At 42.1% G+C, this 21,402-nt stretch overlaps 1 protein-coding gene across 12 annotated transcripts in view; it reads left to right on the top strand.

Moving 5' to 3' along the window:
* LOC110523755 (F-actin-monooxygenase mical2b) overlaps nt 1-18,046 on the top strand; it is a 90,159-nt gene extending 72,113 nt beyond the window's left edge. For 3 of the 12 annotated variants that reach the window (XM_021602806.3, XM_021602772.3, XM_021602733.3), the window contains 11 exons: nt 4,739-4,847; nt 4,953-5,023; nt 5,755-5,820; nt 7,404-7,510; nt 7,649-8,417; nt 9,100-9,182; nt 11,111-11,206; nt 11,855-11,951; nt 14,635-14,740; nt 17,300-17,373; nt 17,503-18,046. In XM_021602806.3, coding sequence (XP_021458481.3) covers nt 4,739-4,847; nt 4,953-5,023; nt 5,755-5,820; nt 7,404-7,510; nt 7,649-8,417; nt 9,100-9,182; nt 11,111-11,206; nt 11,855-11,951; nt 14,635-14,740; nt 17,300-17,373; nt 17,503-17,687 — 1,763 coding nt within the window. In that variant the 3' untranslated portion in view covers nt 17,688-18,046. Of the gene's footprint in view, nt 1-140; nt 406-4,738; nt 4,848-4,952; nt 5,024-5,754; nt 5,821-7,403; nt 7,511-7,648; nt 8,418-8,826; nt 8,879-9,099; nt 9,183-11,110; nt 11,207-11,854; nt 11,952-14,634; nt 14,741-17,299; nt 17,374-17,502 lie in introns of those variants that run through there. The other 9 variants (XM_090232428.1, XM_021602813.3, XM_090232426.1 and 6 more) reach the window with 5 other exon arrangements.
* The last annotated feature ends 3,356 nt before the right edge of the window (nt 18,047-21,402 follow it).

The raw sequence follows: 21,402 nt of genomic DNA, 5'->3' as shown, positions 1-21,402 counted from the left end.
CATTCCTCCAAGCTAACCCACATGCTCAAGGTCCGCATGCCTCTACGTTTTTGGCATGCAGTTTTTTTCAACCCATCTGACACATGATAACCTCCCTGTCTCTACTTCTCTGTATGTCCCCTTGTGATTCTCTGTTGCAGAAGGTGGTTACCTCTCAGAAACCTCCTCAAAGGCTCTCTCATGTTCCTCCTAATACACAAAGCTGAGCTCATTGCGCTTGAGAGGATCCTATTTTTTGGGGGGGGGGGGCACAATTCTGCATGTCAGCTCCAGAATATTTTGTTGTACATTTTAGTTGTTTAATCATTTGTCTGCTACCTTGTATTTTTCCATAGTGAATAAACGGGTTGCTTAATTTATGCTATTTAAAGCTGTAAGTATAAATAAATGTATTTGATTACAGAAGTTACTTGCTTCCTCCTTTTTTTTTTACTTGCAAAATTTACCAGCTATTATCCATGGCTTAAGCTGTTAAAAATGTGCTGTTTATAGTTGTCATATAGCATTTCATGGTTGATCCATTACATTTATAACATTCTCACAGCTTTCAAATTAACAGCAGAATTAACTATTTAAATATTAAAGACTTGGGGGGGGGGGAATATATATACAGTGGGGCAAAAAAGTATTTAGTCAGCCACCAATTGTGCAAGTTCTCCCACTTAAAAAGATGAGGCCTGTAATATTCATCATAGGTACACTTCAACTATGACAGACAAAATGAGAAAAAAAATCCAGAAAATCACATTGTAGGATTTTTAATGAATTTATTTGCAAATTATGGTGGAAAATAAGTATTTGATTACCTACAAACAAGCAAGATTTCTGGCTCTTACAGACCTGTAACAACTTCTTTAATAAGAGGCTCCTCTGTCCTCCACTCGTTACCTGTATTAATGGCACCTGTTTGAACTTGTTATCAGTATAAAACACACCTGTCCACAACCTCAAACAGTCACACTCCAAACTCCACTATGGCCAAGACCAAAGAGCTGTCAAAGGACACCAGAAACAAAATTGTAGACCTGCACCAGGCTGGGAAGACTAAATCTGCAATGGGTAAGCCGCTTGGTTTGAAGAAATCAACTGTGGGAGCAATTATTAGGAAATGGAAGACATACAAGACCACTGATAATCTCCCTCGATCTGGGGCTCCACGCAAGATCTCACCCTGTGGGGTCAAAATGATCTCAAGAACGGTGAGCAAAAATCCCAGAACCACACGGGGGGACCTAGTGAATGACCTGCAGAGAGCTGGGACCAACGTAACAAAGCCTACCATCAGTAACACACTACGCCGCCAGGGACTCAAATCCTACATTGCCAGATGTGTCCCCCTGCTTAAGCCAGTACATGTCCAGGCCCGTCTGAAGTTTGCTAGAGAGCATTTGGATGATCCAGAAGAAGATTGGGAGATTGTCATATGGTCAGATGAAACCAAAATATAACTTTTGGTAAGGAGGACAAAGAATGCTGAGTTGCATCCAAAGAACACCATACCTACTGTGAAGCATGGGGATGGAAACATCATGCTTTGGGGCTGTTTTTCTGCAAAGGGACCAGGACGACTGATCCGTGTAAAGGAAAGAATGAATGGGGCCATGTATTGTGAGATTTTGAGTGAAAACCTCCTTCCATCAGCAAGGGCATTGAAGATGAAACGTGGCTGGGTCTTTCAGCATGACAATGATCCCAAACACACCGCCCGGGCAACGAAGGATTGGCTTCGTAAGAAGCATTTCAAGGTCCTGGAGTGGCCTAGCCAGTCACCAGATCTCAACCCCATAGAAAATCTTTGGAGGGAGTTGAAAGTCCGTGTTGCCCAGCAACAGCCCCAAAACATCACTGCTCTAGAGGAGATCTGCATGGAGGAATGGGCCAAAATACCAGCAACAGTGTGTGAAAACCTTGTGAAGACTTACAGAAAACGGTTGACCTCTGTCATTGCCAACAAAGGGTTTATAACAAAGTATTGAGAAACCTTTGTTATTGACAATACTTATTTTCCACCATAATTTGCAAATTCATTAAAAATCCTACAATGTGATTTTCTGGATTTTTTTTTTTCTCTCATTTTGTCTGTCATAGTTGAAGTGTACCTATGAAAATTACAGGCCTCATCTTTTTAAGTGGGAGAACTTGCACAATTGGTGGCTGACTAAATACTTTTTTGCCCCATTGTATATATTTTTTGCACCAGCTGCCTCACATTAATAACCCTGTTAAAAGCATAACCTCTGTTCACAAAAAAAACGTCATTTGTTGACTGGCACATTCCCATGCGCTTAACCACATCTGATATATGTTTTTTTATCCAAATAGCACAGTCACTTACTGTCACAACAACAAATGATACATTAGACCTAATACAAAAGCGTTTCAACTATGAACTTAAATCAAATAATAGTAATAGACCATTGCACGTATCCTTTCACTTTATGGCTTTGTCTTTCTTTCTCATCTTTCCTGTTGGGTCACCTCTGGGTCAAATCTGGTCTGCATTATAAGACTTCTCGCAGAGTTCATTTACAAGTGGTGCTTTTCTGTTATTCTGCATTGGAATCCTAACCATAAATCTGACAATCAATGTTTGGGGAATTACCATATAGGTTATCGTTCATGTATGTGTGTTGAAGCTGTGTTGCCTCGATAATCGCACACGCTTCCACAATATACTACACAACCTAACCAATCCATTCGGGTGATTCCGATACTGAGCATGCCCCATATATTTATGTATATATCTAGATATATCTGTATCTAATGTTTGTATAGGTTTTTTAAATTTTCTTTATGGTTAGCAAATGTAATTTAACTAATCGGTGGAACTTCTCAGAATGTATAAAACAATGTCAAAATGGCTTCAGTTTAGTTCTGTAAGTAATCACCTAGCTGTGGCTAGCTGAATTCTCCCTGTAATGTTTCATGTCACATGGTTGGTGTTTAAATGTTTTAACATGCTTTTCCAAAGTCTGTTTATACCTGTATATACAGGTGACTTCCAAAATAAAGGAAACGCCAACATAGTGTCTTAATAGGGCATTGGGACACCACGAGCCAGAATAGCTTCAATGTGCCTTGGCACAGAGTTCCAGACACTTGTAGAATCTATCGAATGGATGCGACATCATTCTTCCTTCATAAAATTCTATTATTTGGTGTTTTGTTGGATGGAAAATGTTGTCTCAGGTGCCGCTCCAGAATCTCAATTTAGTTGGGATCTGGTGACAGACGCCCATGACATATGGTTGACATCGTTTTCATGCTCATCAACCCATTCAGTGACCACTCGTGCCCTGTGGTTCGGGACATTGTCCTTCCTAGGGGATCATAGCCATGGTAGCCAAAATAATGGTTCTGACTAGGTGGAATACAGCTACGACCGTGACTTTCGTAGCAGGTTAGGAGAACTTACACAATAGGTTAGGAGAATTAACGTAGTATGTTAGGAGAATGAGGTTAAAGTTAGCTAAACTGCTCTCCTAACCTGCTACGAAAAGTAAATTCCGGTCGTAGCTATACTCCATCTAGTTACAATGCCCAGTATTTTTATACATGACCCAAAGCATGGAATGTTACCACACCTGTGTGGAAGCATATGCTTTTAATATACTTTGTATCCCTCATTTACTCAAGTGTTTCCATTATTTTGGCAGGTAACTGTATAAAATGTATAGATGAGACTTCACTGCATGCTGACTCATGCAAATATACACTGAGTATACTTAAGCAATAAGGCCAGAGGAGGTGTGGTATATGGCCAAATGCCACGGCTAAGGGCTGTTCTTAGGCACGCAACACGCAATGCAGAGTGCCTGGACACAGCCCTTAGCTGTGGTATATTTGCCATATACCACAAACCCCCGAGGTGCCTTATTGCTATTATAAACTGGTTACCAACGTAATTAGAGTAGTAATAATACATGTTTTGTCATACCCATGGTATACGGTCTGATATACCACAGCTGTCAGCCAATCAGCATTCAGGGCTCAGACCACCCAGTTTATAATAAACATTAGGAACACCTTCCTAATATTGAGAACAGCCTCAATTCGTCGGACATGAACTCTACAAGGTGTCGAAAGCGTTCCACAGGGATGCTGGCCCATGTTGACTCCAATGCTTCCCACAGTTGTCAAGTTGGTTGGATGTCCTTTGGTTGGTGGGCCAGTCTTGATACACACAGGAAACTGTTGAGTGTTAAAAACCCAGCAGTGTTGCAGTTCTTGACACAAACCAGTGTGCCTGGCACTTGGTACCATACCCCATTCAAAGGCACTTATATATGTTGTCTTGCTCATTCACCCTCTGAATGGCACACATACACAATCCATGTCTCAAGGCTTAAAAATCCTTCTTTAACCTGTCTCCTCCCCTTCATCTCAATTGCTTTGACGTGGATTTAACAAGTTAAATCAATAAGAGATCATAGACTGTCAAGGTGAATCCAGGTGAAAGATATGTCATGGAAAGAGCAGGTGTACTTAATGTTTTAAATACTCAGTGTATAAAGTAAGGTCAAATGTTAGTTGTTACCATAGCAATAATGCAACCTGGGACTGTGTAGTAGGCAGTTAGAAAAGAGCCAGATGTAATTACACGTAGTAAGAGTAGTCGTGTTCCAACAAAGCTTAGTCACCAAAGATATCCTTGTTTGTTTATAGTAAACTTAGTGTCATAAATAGCAATACTAAATCTGGCAGAATGTATAACCTAATAAGATGGGTATGTTTTCAGGGCATCACTACAGATACACGGGCCTGTTGAATGGACTGTACACCCGCATGGTGCCTGAAGTGGCAGAGGAGGAGGCCGTGGACCTGGACATGCCTGACTCCAACAGGACGTGAGTCCACTAGTACAGCACAATGCTCAGAATGTGTCCTTGTTCACAATCCAAATGGATATTTGTCATTTGCTCGTTGTGTCTGTTGTCTATGACCATTTGCAGTGCCGACTCGGAGAGACAGGACAACTCGAATACTTCTCTCCGACCACAAGATTCTGCACAAGAGAAGAAAGGTGTGCAGGTCTCCCTGACATTCGCCACCATGAGAAACACATTGGCCTTCTGATTTTTCCCTCGCTACAGCGATCGCTCTTTCCCTATTCTCACCATCCACAGCCTTGGCCTTGTAGCAGCCTAACTTCTCTCCCAGGATCATTACAGACATTACAGACATCAGTCTGGATGTCGGGAGCATGTAGGAAATTATTCCATCCGTTTAGTGATTTAGCCCTGGTCCTGTGGGATATAGACATAGTTTATTATGCTCTGAGTGAGTTAGGAGCAGCTCATCATACGTTGTTTTCCCAAGTGTGAGACTCCCACTCCTCCAGTTAAGGCTCTGAAATCTGGGTGGGGCAGACAAAGTCATTCTCCTTTATTAATTGAATAGTTGTCTTGGCATGGGGGAGCCCTGAGCACTGTGAATGGCCGGAACATTCTGTTCGGCTGCACGGATAGGGCTGTCTGTTGGCTGTCTATAGACCACATCTGTTCTGTTCTCCATGCTACGTTGGCTGGGCTCAGTTTTAGGTTTGTGACGACACCCCATGGCTGAGTTGGAGGAACTCTGGAACGAGGTCTCCTCATTGGCTTGGTTCACATGTACATTCAGAACTATACTGTAGCATCGTTTATCATTGTTGTGTGACAGACATCCAGTTCAAATGTGTTGGCACAGGTAAGTACTGTGTGTGGCATGTGTTACTTATTACGTATTCTCTCCCTCTCCTACCCACACCTGTAGAACCTTCCGGTTCCAATTCATCTCTCCTGTCTGGGAACAGCCGATGGAAGAGGAAGATCCGTGCTAGTGAGTAGACTATCTGCTGTTGACAATCTGACATGATCCTTATACATTATCTGGCCTATCCATCACCTCCTGTCCTTATCATACAGGCATAATTTCACCCCTTCTTATGCCCTACCCTGGCTTTACTAGCTCTGTGATGTTTGTGCTTTGTAGAAGTGTTGTAAAGAGCTGTTGCAGTTAGGGGCCTACGATGCGTACTTCATGCCTTTTTAAGAATCCCAATGGGTCATTGACCTTCAACTCTCTCGCTGTCAATGCAGTAGTAAGCTATACTTCTAGCGGGCTCTCCCTGGAGTTTGTATATACCAACTCGTCATCCATTTTATGGAGTTAGACCTGAACGACTGTAAAGCCCCATGGTTCAATAGAGCAAGATAGTGGAGATTCAAATCCAATCGGACCACTAATGACTTTCTACTGATGGATATAAGGTTTATTGTCCTTAAGCTGGTTACATGCAAGAAAAACAAACAAGTTAGTGAGAAGACCTGAGCGTCAGAGCTGTTCTCTCCACACTAGAGGGAGCTGCTGATCTCTGGGCAAAATAGTTTTAATATTAGTTTTTATCTGGAGTTGTCTACAATTGAATTAGATTAGTGTTTGGAAAAAGGTAATTTTTCGGGGTAAACAACAAATGTGCTCTCTTGCTGATGAAACGCAATAATTCTGGTTTCTTCAACTCTTTTGAACCATAAGGGTTTTGCATATATTATTTGAAAATTTCCCACATGATTGGTCATTCATGCGTGATGACCCTAATGTTATGCACAATGACAACACAGCATATGCATGTTAATGTGAATGCATCCGAGTTGTGTGTTAAGTCTGATCTACAGCACTGTGTTGCTGTATGAGCTCTGATGAATGTATGTTATCTATACTGAACAAAAATATAAACACAACATGTAAAGTGTTGGTCTCAGGGTTCATGAGCTGAAATAAAAGATCCCAGAAATGTTCCATGCGCACAAAAAGCTTACATCTCTCCAATTTTGTGCACATATTTCTTTACATCCCTGTTTGTGAGCATTTCTCCTCTGCCTAGATAATCCATCATCTGACAGGTTTTGCATATCAAGAAGTTGATTAAACAGCATGCTCATTACACAGGTGCACCTTGTGCTGGGGACAATAAAAGGCCACTCTAAAATGTGCAGTTTTGTCACACAACACACTGCCACAGATGTCTCAAGATTTGAGGGAGGGTACAATTGGCATGCTGACTGCAGGAACTGGCAACAGCTCTGGTGGACGAGGTTTGAATGTTAATTTCTCTACTATAAGCCGCCTCCAACGTCGTTTTAGAGAATTTGGCAGCACGTCCAACTGGCCTTGCAAACCACAGACGACGTGTAACCACGCTAGCCCAGGACCTCCACATCTGGCTTCTTCATCTGCGGGATCGTCTGAGACCCACCCATTGCGCCCCTTCCCAGTCATGTGAAATCCATAGATTAGGGTCTAATGAATTTATTTCAATTGACTGATTTCCTTAAATGAACTGTAACTCAGTAAAATCATTGAAATTGTTACATGGTGCGTTTATATTTTTATTCAGTATATGTTGTACTCTACTCCTTTAGCTCTCCCTCTCATCCTGGTGAGGCACTTCTCACATGAAAACGCTACAGAAAAAGAGGAGCCCATCATTGAAGAGGCCAACTTTGATTTCAATGTGATTGAACCACCAGTAAAACACAAAATTCATACAGATACCCAACAATTTCCTATGTTATAGAAACATTTCACATGTATACCTTATTGCAATTGAGCAATAAAACAATACTTTGGTACTGAGCAATAATAAAATATTTTGGCATTTTTTCAGCAGGTCTCCCATGATGGTCCTAAACTACCTCCAGATTCTCCGAATCAGAATCCATCAATGGGTAAAGAAGCGCCTCCTGTCACCAAAGTGCCACAGCTGGAGGAAGCAGTCGGCCCGAAGAAGAGGCTGACCCTGTCCCTGTCTGAGAAACAGAAGCTCCTAGACTGGAACCTGGTTACTCCAGAAGAGGCCCGAAGCCCTGGAGGAGGAGACCCATCCAAACACTCCAAACCTGGGGACCAGATCCTCCCATTGCCTCAGGTAGAGGCAGAGCCAGTCCCAGCTCAGGCCCAGCCGGCACCGTCTATGTTCCAGATTTGGGCAAATGCCTTCAGAAGGTCTTTTGGAGTACCAGGGACAACCACAGACTCAAACACAGTTGTCACCAGGAGGAACAACAACGGGCCCACCAAGCCCAGGCCTCTGTCTGACGGCGCCTTCAGCTTTAGCTCCCTGTTTGGGGCTACTGCCCAAAGCCAGGAGGCCGAACCAGTGGGAGTGGGTCAGAAGAGCCAGCCGACCCCACACCCATGCAAGGCCTCCATGGGTGATAGACCCGCAGACCTGCCCATGCTACTGGACCAGGTGTCCCTAGGCAGCAACAAGTCCGTGGGATCCTTCACCACAGACAACATGGCCTCACTGCCGCCCAGGAAGCTCAACTTCTTCTCCTACATTAGGCTGAATAAGAGAGAGGGGCCGGAGAGCGTGGGAGCGGGGGTTCTGGAGAAGGACATCAGGACCATCCTGTCCAACATCAGGAACGAAGGTCAGGGGTCAGGAGGATTTGATGAGCATTATGATATGCTTCTACTCCTTTGCCGTCCGTGGCTACTAAATGCTACAATGCTATAATGAAATGCTATAAATTAGATTACAATATTAGCCTATACTTGGTGTTTAATGTCGATGGGTTTGGGTTTCTGAGCTTAAACTATTATTAATCTTTAGTTATAATAGAGACATGAGGGGTGCCATAGCAGAGGGTTTACACTATGAGTTATCTGTAGGAGGAAGGGTTATGGTGGGTGCAGTTAAGCTTGGGAGGGGCTGAGTGCAGGGAAAACGGTCCCATGTGGCAGTACTGATAAGGGGAGAGAGCCATGGATAAGGGGGTCGAGGTCACGTTAAGGGAATTGGAACCGTTTCTTGCCCGTATCACTTTGTTTCCTGCCTAGCAATAAAGATGCAATGTTTTAGCGAGAAGGAGGAGACTCCACCCAAAGTGAGGTACATATACCACCACTATTATAAACATGTCTTTGTCGATTTAGCTGTTCGATCCTTTGGGAAGAATAAACTTTGTTTAAGCTTTCATAGTGTCCGTCGAGTTCTAACTCTGATAATTAGAACCTAACAATGTAAATCACATAGTTGAAGTGAGTGTACAACTACAGTTTGAAGACCACTGCTCCAGTGTAATGTCCTTGTGTCGTCTCATCTATACACAGCCTCCAGCGAACAGCAGAAGGATGAGTCCAACTCCTCAAGTGATGATGAGCTTGTCCCAGCCAAACCTTTGTCCCAGCCGAAGGTAAGGGCCCTCTTCCAATACTGTTACATGCATCTTTCCTTCCTGCTTTTCTTGGAAGTAATCACTGATCGTGATGTTAAATAATGGGTGAAGGCAACAATCCATGTCACGTCAGATCCAGTGGCGGTCAGTGCCGTTTAAGATGAGGGAGGACCTTTTTTTTACGAGCATGACCTTGTTTCTATTACAGCATATTGGATGTCTGTCGTTCATATTCCATTCACCCAGTTCAATGTAACATCGATAGGTTTAGGCTACTACATGATCATTTTCCCTATACCCATCTTGAGGTTGCTATAACCTAGCCTAAGAATTAACGTTTACAAGGTAGGTGCACAAAGGTCGAGAGAAAAGGTGACATAGTCATTATTGGTCATTAGTCCAACAGTTGCAAACGAGAGTCTCTATTGGACAAATTCCGTTTTTTTTTTTTTTGCTTGCTATTAAGAAATGTTTTTCAACAGAATTGGCAGAATGATCACGCGTAAACATAGTTCACATTCATAGCATCTACGTTGTATTCCTTCTCGCATCTATGCACTCTCCTCCTCTCACCTTTCCTCTCACCCTTCGTTTGTGGACTTCAATGCACTACACATCAGCTGTATGTGACCAGGCAAAAAAAACTTTCCAAGCCAAACCATATCAAAACCGCTGCACACAACCTACATCGTTGACCCCATATTAGCTAAAGTAACATCCTAGTCAACATTGCTAATATAACTAATACGTTAGTAAACCAGCTACAATCATGAGGTAACGTTAGTGTATAGTCAGTAAGCAGTTTAGCAGTTCCACCGGCAGGCCCGGTGGCAATTAATACAACCAAAAGCTTGACTTGGAAGAGTTTCAGTGTTGTGTTGGATAGTCATAGCCAGCTAGCTAACATGGCATCCCTCTGTTTGAGCTGGGTGTTTGAATAGGCTAAACTAGATAGCTGCATTTGCTAAGTAAGTAAGTGAAAGTGAGAAAAAAATTACTCTTGCTTCTCCTTCATTTTTCAAGAAATTAATTTGTTGAAAACTGTTCAACTATTGTCTTTTTACCTCTGAGTACTGCAGTGCTAGCATGCTGTAGCTTATGCTTTCAGTACTAGATTCATTCTCTGATCCTTTGATTGAGTGGACAACATGTCAGTTCATGCTCCAAGAGCTCTGATAGGTTGCAGGATGTCCTCCTGAAGTTGTCATAGTTACTGAGCAAGTCTATGGAAGGGGGAGAGGACCAATAGTCTCCTAGGTTTTGTATTGAAGTTAATGTACCAAGAGGAGGACAGACACTAGTTGTCCTCTGTCTACACCATGGTGCTACCCTACAGAGTGCTGTTGAGGCTACTGTAGACCTTCATTGCAAAACAATGTGTTTTAATCAATGATTTGATGATGTGATTATATTTAGTATAGTTTGATCTAAAAAGGATAACTTTTTTAATGTTTTACAGTTTTTATTTTTATGAATTTCACTGAGGATGGTCCTCCCCTTCCTCATCTGAGGAGCCTCCACTGGTCAGATCAGCGATTAGAGGCACCTCTCCTCAAGGCAGAGGATACAGAGTAGGCAGAAAGAGGCCGGTGGGGAACAGATAATCCATCCTCCATTAGAGAGTGATTATTGGGAAGGCTGAAAGGAGCACATCATGACCTGCTCTTATCACTTTACATACAGGGAGGAAATCCCACTCTGGTGTTGTAGTATGTCTGGGCCATGGCTTCACCGCGCACACTCCACCCTCTCATTTTGAGCACTGTTTTTTGCACTTCTCTGTTAGGAACAATCTCTGCTTCTTCCGCCAGGTCAGGATAAGTGCATGACTGATAAGATATCAGACTGTTGTGCACAGAACACTAATAGTTGTGACTACGAAAATAGGGTTCAACTCTGCTGTGAGGTAAGTGGTATGTGACACTGTCTTGCTGGTCTGTGTTTAGACCCATGGGAGCTCAGAGAGACAGAGGAGGAGGCAGGAGGAGACTGTGATTCAACAGAACAAGAGAGAGCAGCTGAAGAGACTCCACAGAGCCCAGGTACAGTAGAGCACATAAACAACATCATTACCACACAAAGGGCTTCTGTGATCATTTGCCATTCGTTTACATGTTTTATAGATGGGTTGGTTGTTTAGCAACAAAACCGAGGCATGCACAACAATGGGGAAAACATATGGGTTCGCTTAGATTGCTGGCAACATGTAAGCTATATTTTGTCCCTGATGTTTATTGAAAACACAATGAGCACTTGTTGTCTCTCAAATACATTGTTACAGTTATTGGTTAGCTAGTTATCGAATTTGAGCTTATTAGCATTGACATAAAATCAGTCTAAACATCTTACAACAAGACATGGTATCAATAACAAGATGAAACGAGCTGAAACGAGCCCATTACGATTTCCCACATGGTAGTTTCTTGTCATTCTTGCTAACAATCTGGCCATCCAGTATCACAACAACACTCTGACTTCTGCCCCATGAAAGTGCGCACATCGTTTTTTTGGCATTGTCAACTAACCTATCTATATAGATATTTTTTTCCTGATACATTTGAATCACTCATGAAGTCTTCCACAAACGTATTTGATTTGTTGGGGAGATGAATGGAATATAAATATTATGTGTCGAGCTACATTGTGAGCCTGTCTTGGTTGATTCTGACCTGGTTGTTTATTGTGTGAAGGTCATACAGAGGCAGCTGGAGGAAGTGGGGGAGAAGCAGAAGAACCTGGAGGAGAGAGGGGTGACCATTGAGAAGGTCCTTCGAGGCGAATCCCCAGGTGAGCCACGCTGTGTCCTAACTGCATGTACTGTACCTTTGGCGAGTACTGTACATTTGTCATCCCATGCTGTGCGGATTCCAACAGCTGCACCGTGTACAGTATGAGTGAAGTACATAAAAGTGTATCCGTTCAGTTGACGTATCTGACTCGTGGCCAGAGAATTTTATGAGTTTAGGAGAATGGATTGGAAGGGTCAAAATCAGAATGTTCAGTAAGTTGGCGTCCTTGTCCTTGCATCAGAGATGCCTTATTCTCTGAAGGTAACACACAAAGACATGGCACGTGAAGACCGCTATGAACAGAGAGCGGAGAAAGGCATGGCTGATAATGGAACTCTCTTCATCTTTGTTTGACCTCAGCCAAGAACATATAGCCGAGACACGTAAATACTGTATTCAGAAAGACCTATGCTCGTTCTAGTTGACCGGTTTCTGTGAGGTTTGAAAGTGGCAATGCTTCTCTAATCATTATTTCAATTTCCTTATCTAGAGTAGTCTACAGTCAGAACTACTCTGATGCCTTTGCTAGGAAAATATATAATAAAAAAATGGCACCAAATTATAGTCACTTGCATTCAAAAGAACCTTAATAACCAAAATAACCTCAAGCTAAAATTGTTTTGAAATCACTACAGTGTATATTGGCCTTGTGAAGAGAGGAAGGCGGTGGGAAAGCAACCCATGTTTCATTTCCACTGCACATCGTGATATACAAGTTAGCCATTAAAGACAGCCATTTTAGAATGAAAAACAGTCATTCCTTTTAACAAGTCATGTTTTTGTACTCATAATCATAGTCCTCAAAGGTAAATTGTGTTTTGCCGGAATTGTAAAATGGGATTTTCATACGTTTCTCAGAAATGTGTTTGTTCCTTCTGCACCCTCCAGATAAATAATTTATTGTGAGTTTAAGCATAGTTAGCTGTTACTTTTATTACAATTATATTAAATTAGATTACAGTGCATAAAAGCACACAGAACTGAGTAATGCCATTGTTTCATCCACATTTTTTCCCTTCTATTCTCAAATGGAAAGCACATTTTTGTGTAAACTCACGTTTCGTTCAATAGTCAGGCTCTATGTTAAAAGCCTCCACTGAATTACTGAGTGTATCTTGTCTAAGTACCATTTGAGACAGATACATTAACAGGCAGGCTCCTCTCAGTACAGTGAATGACCTTGCAAATTCTGATTCTAAAACTACACAGAGATATTCTCTTGTGATGTGGCCGTCATTGTGCAGATGTTTTTGCTTTGTTTGGATAATTGCATTATAGCGAAGGGCTCTTGGCTCAATAGACTCTTTGTTCATTTACGTTATTAACGTACTCCAAATGGATAGAAAGAGGGCAGGGGTAGTTGTCAGACAATGACAGGTTTATGTGCATGGCAAGATTCTGAGTTTGAAAAAGGAACACAAAGTTTAGACTTTGTATCTGACTCTCCTCAATCAAAATAGATTTGTCTAGGTAAAAAAAAAAAAAATGAATCAATAGATGTTTGCAGGGGTATTTGGAGGCAAGGGTCACAGTGCTCTACAGTATTTGGCAATGGTAGAGAAGGCGTTTCCTCTTAACCTTCTTACAACAAAGACGGCATAATGTTTCAGAAGATTTAGAAAAGGCACGAGGAGCTGTCGTTCAATCAAACACACTCTTCTAATGGGTCTAATATTGTTGGTTCAATGTAATTTTATTGAAATGACGTGGGAACAGTGTTGATTCAACCAGTGCTGAAGTGCCAAAAAAGCTGAGGTTCCAAAATTCTGCATTTTGACATGTCCCTCCATGTGACCTTCCAGGAAGGTTTTAACTCACTTAACCCCAACATTTCTCCAAGTTCACCTTCATTGTAAAGCCTTAGGTATTTTGTTTCTTTGGCAAAGTCCATTTTGAATATTATTATTTATTTCAAGTGATTAGTGATTCATTTACGTCTGTCCCTCATTTTAAGGTCAACTCTGTTACATGAACTGAACTCGTGTTCTAATATGGTGAAACTATTCATATTTTGATACGTTTTTCAAAAGAAACCTTGAACATCTAATAGAAAAATCATAGTGTAAAAGTAGGTGAGCTGGTTCTACTCTTTTTGGCCATTTGCTGGTGTTTTGTGGTGGAAAACTGAGCAGGTCGAACATAACACGTCAACCCTGTTACACATAAATAGACAGGCTAGAAATGTTTGAACAATAAATACAAATTGTGAAGCTTGTGTTCAATTGCCACTCCCTGTTCCACACAACAAGCTTCCAATCCCCTTGTGACAGGGGGATTTATGGCTGATTTAAGATGAAATCGTCAACCCTGTTACTTTATTTGGCACTTAATAGGCACTTTCTATATTCATTTACATGTTTTATTTATTGAGATGGGGAGAACACTTTTTATGAAGATGAACGTGTGCTCTCTATTACAGAATGTTAAAATCAGGTGAAAATCGAGCGTTTTTTCCCCCACCAAGTTATACTTCTCAAAAGGCACCGAATTGATGGAATGACTCATTTACGTTATCGGCTCATGTACAGTTGGACGATTACTATGTCCGTCTACTGTATAACCTTGTGACAGGGAGCTTATTAGTCGACCTTGGACGTAATGAGGAATGACGAAACAGGATGCTCAAACTTCTATATGGGGTTGGGGTAACTGATTGTGACCTTGCTCTCTCCCACTATCAGACAAAGGTGATGGTCTCTCTGATGAGCACGAGCTCCTTCAAATGTGGTTCAAGCTGGTCCTGGAGAAGAACAGACTGGCACGCTATGAGGAGGAGCTGGTCATATTGTAAGTAGGAAAAGATGAGAGGCAGAGAGCATTCTCAGATAGTGTGACCGCCTTTTTTTTATTTTATTTTTTATTTCACCTTTATTTAACCAGGTAGGCAAGTTGAGAACAAGTTCTCATTTACAATTGCGTCCTGGCCAAGATAAAGCAAAGCAGTTTGACACATACAACAACAGAGTGTGACACATGGAGTGAAACAAACATACAGTCAATAATACAGTATAAACAAGTCTATATACGATGTGAGCAAATGAGGTGAGATAAGGGAGGTAAAGGCAAAAAGGCCATGGTGGCAAAGTAGATACAATATAGCAAGTAAAACACTGGAATGGTAGATTTGCAATGGGAGAATGTGCAAAGTAGAAATAAAAATAATGGGGGAGCAAAATAAATAAATAAATAAAATACAGTAGGGAAAGAGGTAGTTGATTGGGCTAAATTATAGGTGGGCTATGTACAGGTGCAGTAATCTGTGAGCTGCTCTGACAGTTGGTGCTTAAAGCTAGTGAGGGAGATAAGTGTTTCCAGTTTCAGAGATTTTTGTAGTTCGTTCCAGTCATTGGCAGCAGAGAACTGGAAGGAGAGGCGGCCAAAGAAAGAATTGGTTTTGGGGGTGACTAGAGAGATATACCTGCTGGAGCGTGTGCTACAGGTGGGAGATGCAATGGTGACCAGCGAGCTGAGATAAGGGGGGACTTTACCTAGCAGGGTCTTGTAGATGACATGGAGCCAGTGGGTTTGGCGACGAGTATGAAGCGAGGGCCAGCCAACGAGAGTGTACAGGTCGCAATGGTGGGTAGTATATGGGGCTTTGGTGACAAAACGGATTGCACTGTGATAGACTGCATCCAATTTGTTGAGTAGGGTATTGGAGGCTATTTTGTAAATGACATCGCCAAAGTCGAGGATTGGTAGGATGGTCAGTTTTACAAGGGTATGTTTGGCAGCATGAGTGAAGGATGCTTTGTTGCGAAATAGGAAGCCAATTCTAGATTCAACTTTGGATTGGAGATGTTTGATATGGGTCTGAAAGGAGAGTTTACAGTCTAACCAGACACCTAAGTATTTGTAGTTGTCCACGTTTTCTAAGTCGGAGCCGTCCAGAATAGTAATGTTGGACAGGCGGGTAGGTACAGGTAGCGATTGGTTGAAGAGCATGCATTTAGTTTTACTTGTATTTAAGAGCAATTGGAGGCCACGGAAGGAGAGTTGTATGGCATTGAAGCTTGCCTGGAGGGTTGTTAACACAGTATCCAAAGAAGGGCCGGAAGTATACAGAATGGTGTCGTCTGCATAGAGATGGATCAGAGACTCACCAGCAGCAAGAGCGACCTCATTGATGTATACAGAGAAGAGAGTCGGTCCAAGAATTGAACCCTGTGGCACCCCCATAGAGACTGCCAGAGGTCCGGACAGCAGACCCTCCGATTTGACACACTGAACTCTATCAGAGAAGTAGTTGGTGAACCAGGCGAGGCAATCATTTGAGAAACCAAGGCTGTCGAGTCTGCCGATGAGGATGTGGTGATTGACAGAGTCGAAAGCCTTGGCCAGATCAATGAATACGGCTGCACAGTAATGTTTCTTATCGATGGCGGTTAAGATATCATTTAGGACCTTGAGCGTGGCTGAGGTGCACCCATGACCAGCTCTGAAACCAGATTGCATAGCAGAGAAGGTATGGTGAGATTCGAAATGGTCGGTAATCTGTTTGTTGACTTGGCTTTCGAAGACCTTAGAAAGGCATGGTAGGATAGATATAAGTCTGTAGCAGTTTGGGTCAAGAGTGTCACCCCCTTTGAAGAGGGGGATGACCGCAGCTGCTTTCCAATCTTTGGGAATCTCAGACGACACGAAAGAGAGGTTGAACAGGCTAGTAATAGGGGTGCCAACAATTTTGGCAGATAATTTTAGAAAGAAAGGGTCCAGATTGTCTAGCCCGGCTGATTTGTAGGGGTCCAGATTTTGCAGCTCATTCAGGACATCAGCTGAGCAGATTTGGGAGAAGGAGAAATGGGGAAGGCTTGGGCGAGTTGTTGTGGGGGGTGCAGTGCTGTTGACCGGGGTAGGAGTAGCCAGGTGGAAAGCATGGCCAGCCGTAGAAAAATGCTTATTGAAATTCTCAATTATGGTGGATTTATCAGTGGTGACAGTGTTTCCTATCTTCAGTGCAGTGGGAAGCTGGGAGGAGGGGTTCTTATTCTCCATGGACTTTACAGTGTCCCAGAACTTTTTTGAGTTAGTGTTGCAGGAAGCAAATTTCTGCTTGAAAAAGCTAGCCTTGGCTTTTCTAACTGCCTGTGTATAATGGTTTCTAGCTTCCCTGAACAGCTGCATATCACGGGGGCTGTTCGATGCTAATGCAGAACGCCATAGGATGTTTTTTTGTTGGTTAAGGGCAGTCAGGTCTGGGGAGAACCAAGGGCTATATCTATTCCTGGTTCTAAATTTCTTGAATGGGGCATGTTTATTTAAGATGGTTAGGAAGGCATTTTTTTTTAAATGGAGTGATGGATGGAGTGAAGGGTGTTCGAAATGGGTTGTCTTGTCTGTTGTTAGTGCTCAGGAACTCGAGCTGGAAGACAGACAGAGTCAACTACAGAGGGATCTACGATGCAGGATGTCCATAAACGGTATGGGTCACATACTGTGTAATTGTAGTGTAGTACTGTGCAATTGTAGTGCGCAGCTATTGCACATTCTGTACTTACCACTGTTATACGTTTGCGCCGCTGCCCTTTATCCACTGTGGCCCTTTGCAGATTCCAGGAAGAGCTCCAGTGAGCTGGCGGAGGAACAGGAGATGCTGACGGAGATCATGAAGGTGGTGGAGAGGAGAGACACTCTGGTCAGCCAGCTGGAGGAGCAGCGGCTGCAGGAGAGGGCTGAGGACAGAGACCCGGAGAGCCTGATACTGTCTAGAGGCTACCAGTTCCACTGGACCTGAAGAGAATCAGCCCTCTGGGGCAGGGAAAAGGCTACAGCACCATGCAGCTCCACAGGCAGAAGAGACAAGTGACTTCACTACTAGTGACTACCCTACTGGATTTGGCCGCACGTGGCATGATGACCCTTTTGAATATGTATATCAATTTGACTTGTCAATTCCTACTTGAGGACCACACCTCTTATGGACCTGAGGGTTGTACATCAAGTGTTTGTTTAGGCTAGTCTCCCGAGACAGCCTTCAGAGATTACTGTATGCCTTACCAAGAAAACCTTAATGTTATGCAGCCTTATAAATATAATAATATAAAACACTTTGTCAGTTGCACTGGAAAGCACGTATAAACACTACAGAAACCCATAGATTCAGCCTATCAAATGTGTTTTCCCTCTCAAAGAAAAATATTGCTTATGTACAGTACCAGTCAAAAGTTTGGACACCTACTCATTCCAGGGTTTTTCTTTATTTTTTACTGTTTGCTACATAATAGTGAAGACATAAACTATGAAATAACACATATAGAATTTGAGATTCTTCAAAGTAGCCACCCTTTGCCTTGATGACAGCTTTGCACACTCTTGGCATTCTCTCAACCAACTTCACCTGGAATGCTTTTCCAACAGTCTTTAAGGAGTTCCCAGGTCGGGTGACTGTGGAGGCCAGGTAATCTGATGCAGCACTCCATCACTCTCCTTCTTGGTCAAATAGCCCTTACACAGCCTGGAGGTGTGTTGGGTCATTGTCCTGTTGAAAAACAAATGATAGCCCCACTAAGCTCAAACCAGGTGGGATGGCGTATCGCTGCAGAATGCTGTGCAACCATGCTGGTTAAGTGTGCCTTGAATTCTAAATAAATCACTGACAGTGTCACCAGCAATGCACCCTCACACCTCCTCCATGCTTCACTGTGGGAACCACACATTCAGAGATCATCCATCTCACAAAGACACAGTGGTTAGAACCAAAAGTCTCTCATTTGGACTCATCAGACCAAAGGACAGATTTCCACCGCTCTAATGTCCTCATGAGAGCCAGTTTCATCACAGCACTTGATGGTTTGACTGCACTTGAAGAAACTTTCAAAGTTCTTGACATTTTCTGAATTGACTGACCTTCATGTCTTAAAGTAATGATGGACTGTAATTGCTCATTGTTTATTTGAGCTGTTCTTGCCATAAAATATAATATAATACCACCCCTACCTTGTCACAACACAACTGATAGGCTCAAACGCATTAAGAAGGAAATAAATTCCATAAATTAACTTTTAACAAGGCACGCCTGTTAATTGAAATGCATTCCAGGTCACTACATCATGAAGCTGGTTGAGAGAATGCCAAGAGTTTGCAAAGCTGTCATCAAGGCAAAGGGTGGCTACTTTGAAGAATCTCAAATATGATTTATTTTTTATTTGTTAAAAAAAAAATTGGTTACTACATGATTCCATATGTGTTATTTCATAGTTTTTATGTCTTCAGTATTATTCTACAATGTAGCAAATGGTAAAAATAAAGAATAACCCTTAAATGAGTAGGTGTGTCCAAACTTTTGACTGGTACTGTGTGTATATATATATATATATATATATATATATATATATATATATATATATATATCCATTAATTATTGAAGAATATAACTTAGAAATGCCTCATGATCTTAGTTCAACTGTCACACTCCATAAGAACCCAAAATATAAGCTTGTTTTTCTCCAATGTTTGTAAACAATGTAAATGTAAACTAACACTGTATAACCTCATAACATGGCTAAAACAATCATGTTGATATCATGGATGGTCAGTCCTTGCATCCATAGCTCTGTCTGTTATTCTGAGAGTGGTTACATTTCTCCAGGCCTATCGCTCAGCTTTTTACCAAAACAAAGGCGGGATGGCCGTTTATTTATTGTTTCACTGTGGATTTGCCCTTTTAACAGCTGCATATTATCAAGATATCAAAGTGTTGCCAACAAAAAGTGAAACAATAGGCCTATAGCAAATGATGCATATGGTATTCATTTTTCACATGTAAATAGCACTTTTCAGTAATGCTCAAACCAAGCAATTCCATGAGAGCAGCATTTATTTTTCAACTCGAATCAGTCCTCCATGACAACAAAATCATAAACATAGTAGGGCTGGCTAATAAATCCTTTGTTTTGGGGTTATGCTCAGGTAAAACAATTTGGCAAATCTATACTTCCATATTTCCAAGTCTTATTCTTGAAGATCAAGGGGTATAACATTTATTGGAATGACTGGAATTCTGATAGACTTTGGTTTTTAATGTAAAGATATAATTGAATTGTATTATTATATGTACTAGAAAGCGATGGGTTAGAAGAAGCCTACATAACCAACCCATAAAGTAAAATGTAACATCCATATATGGCCAGCTATGTAAAATTTAACATTGATTTATCCTGCAATAGATGTGGTTCAATTGGTAACATACATTTTTGTCTTCTTCTAATGCCTCTTAAGGGGAAAGTCATCTAAAAGTAACCGAATGTAATCACATTACGTTACTGAGTTTGGGTAATCCAAAACTTATGTTACTGATTACAATTTTGGACAGGTAACTGTAACGGATTACATTTAGGAAGTAACCTACCCTGAGTGCCGCAGCGGTCTAAGGCACTATCTCAGTGCTAGAGGCGTCACTACAGATCCTGGTTCGATCCCGGGCTGTATCACAACCGGCCATGATCGGGAGTGCCATAGGGTGCCGCACAATTGTCTCAGCGTTGTTAGGGGAGGGTTTGGCTGGTGTAGGCCGTCATTGTAAATAAGAATTTGTTCTTAACTGGCTTCCCTAGATAAATAAAAATGTATTTAAAAAAAACCTTGGCAAAGGGTGGCCACTTTGAAGAATCTCAAATATAAAATATATTTAGATGTGTTTAACACTTTAATTATTACTACATGATTCCATGTGTGTTATTTCATAGTGTTGATGTCTTCACTATTATTCTACAATGTAGAAAATAGCAAAATAAAGAAAAACCATTGAATGAGTATGTGTGTCCAAACTCTGGTACTGTTAGTAGGGGTAAAGTGAATAGGCAACAGGATAGATAATAAACAGTATTGAGTGAGTTTTGACTCTGATGAGTCAAAAGAGTTAGTGCAAATTGTCCTGGTAGCTATTTGGTAACTATTTAGCAGTCTCATGGCTTGGGGGTAGAGCTATTTAGGGTACTGTTGGCTCCAGACTTTGGCTTGCTGTGCAGTAGCAGAGAGAACAGTCTATGACTTGGGTAGCTGGAGTCTTTGACCATTTTTAGGGCCTGCCTTTGACATTACCTAGAATAGAGTAAGAGGTCCTGGATGGCAGGGAGCTAGGCCCCAGTAATGTACTGGGCCGTATGCGCTACCCTCTGTAGTGCCTTGCGGTCGAATGCCAAGCAGTTCCCAGCAAACATAACCCCATTGGCCTCATGTGGACAGGGGCTAGCCCACAAAAAAGAAGTCCACACCTACCAAATACGGGCTATCCCAGCATGGGCCAGCCCACAGCCGTCCCACATCAGCCCAACACGGTTAATCCCACTGGCTAGTCTAAACCAAACCCAGCACGGGCTAGCCCACACCAAACCCAGCACGGGCTATCCCACACCAAGCCCAGCACGGGCTAGCCCACACCAAACCCAGCACAGGCTATCCCACACCAAACCCAGCACGGGCTATCCCACACCAAACCCAGCACGGGCTAT

The sequence above is a fragment of the Oncorhynchus mykiss genome, chromosome 1 (genome assembly GCF_057628025.1).
Source record: "Oncorhynchus mykiss isolate SJ-2025 chromosome 1, ASM5762802v1, whole genome shotgun sequence".
Lineage (NCBI taxonomy): Eukaryota > Metazoa > Chordata > Actinopteri > Salmoniformes > Salmonidae > Oncorhynchus > Oncorhynchus mykiss.
The sequence above is the reverse complement of the archived record's forward strand: the minus strand, read 5'-3'. Positions and strand labels throughout refer to the sequence as shown.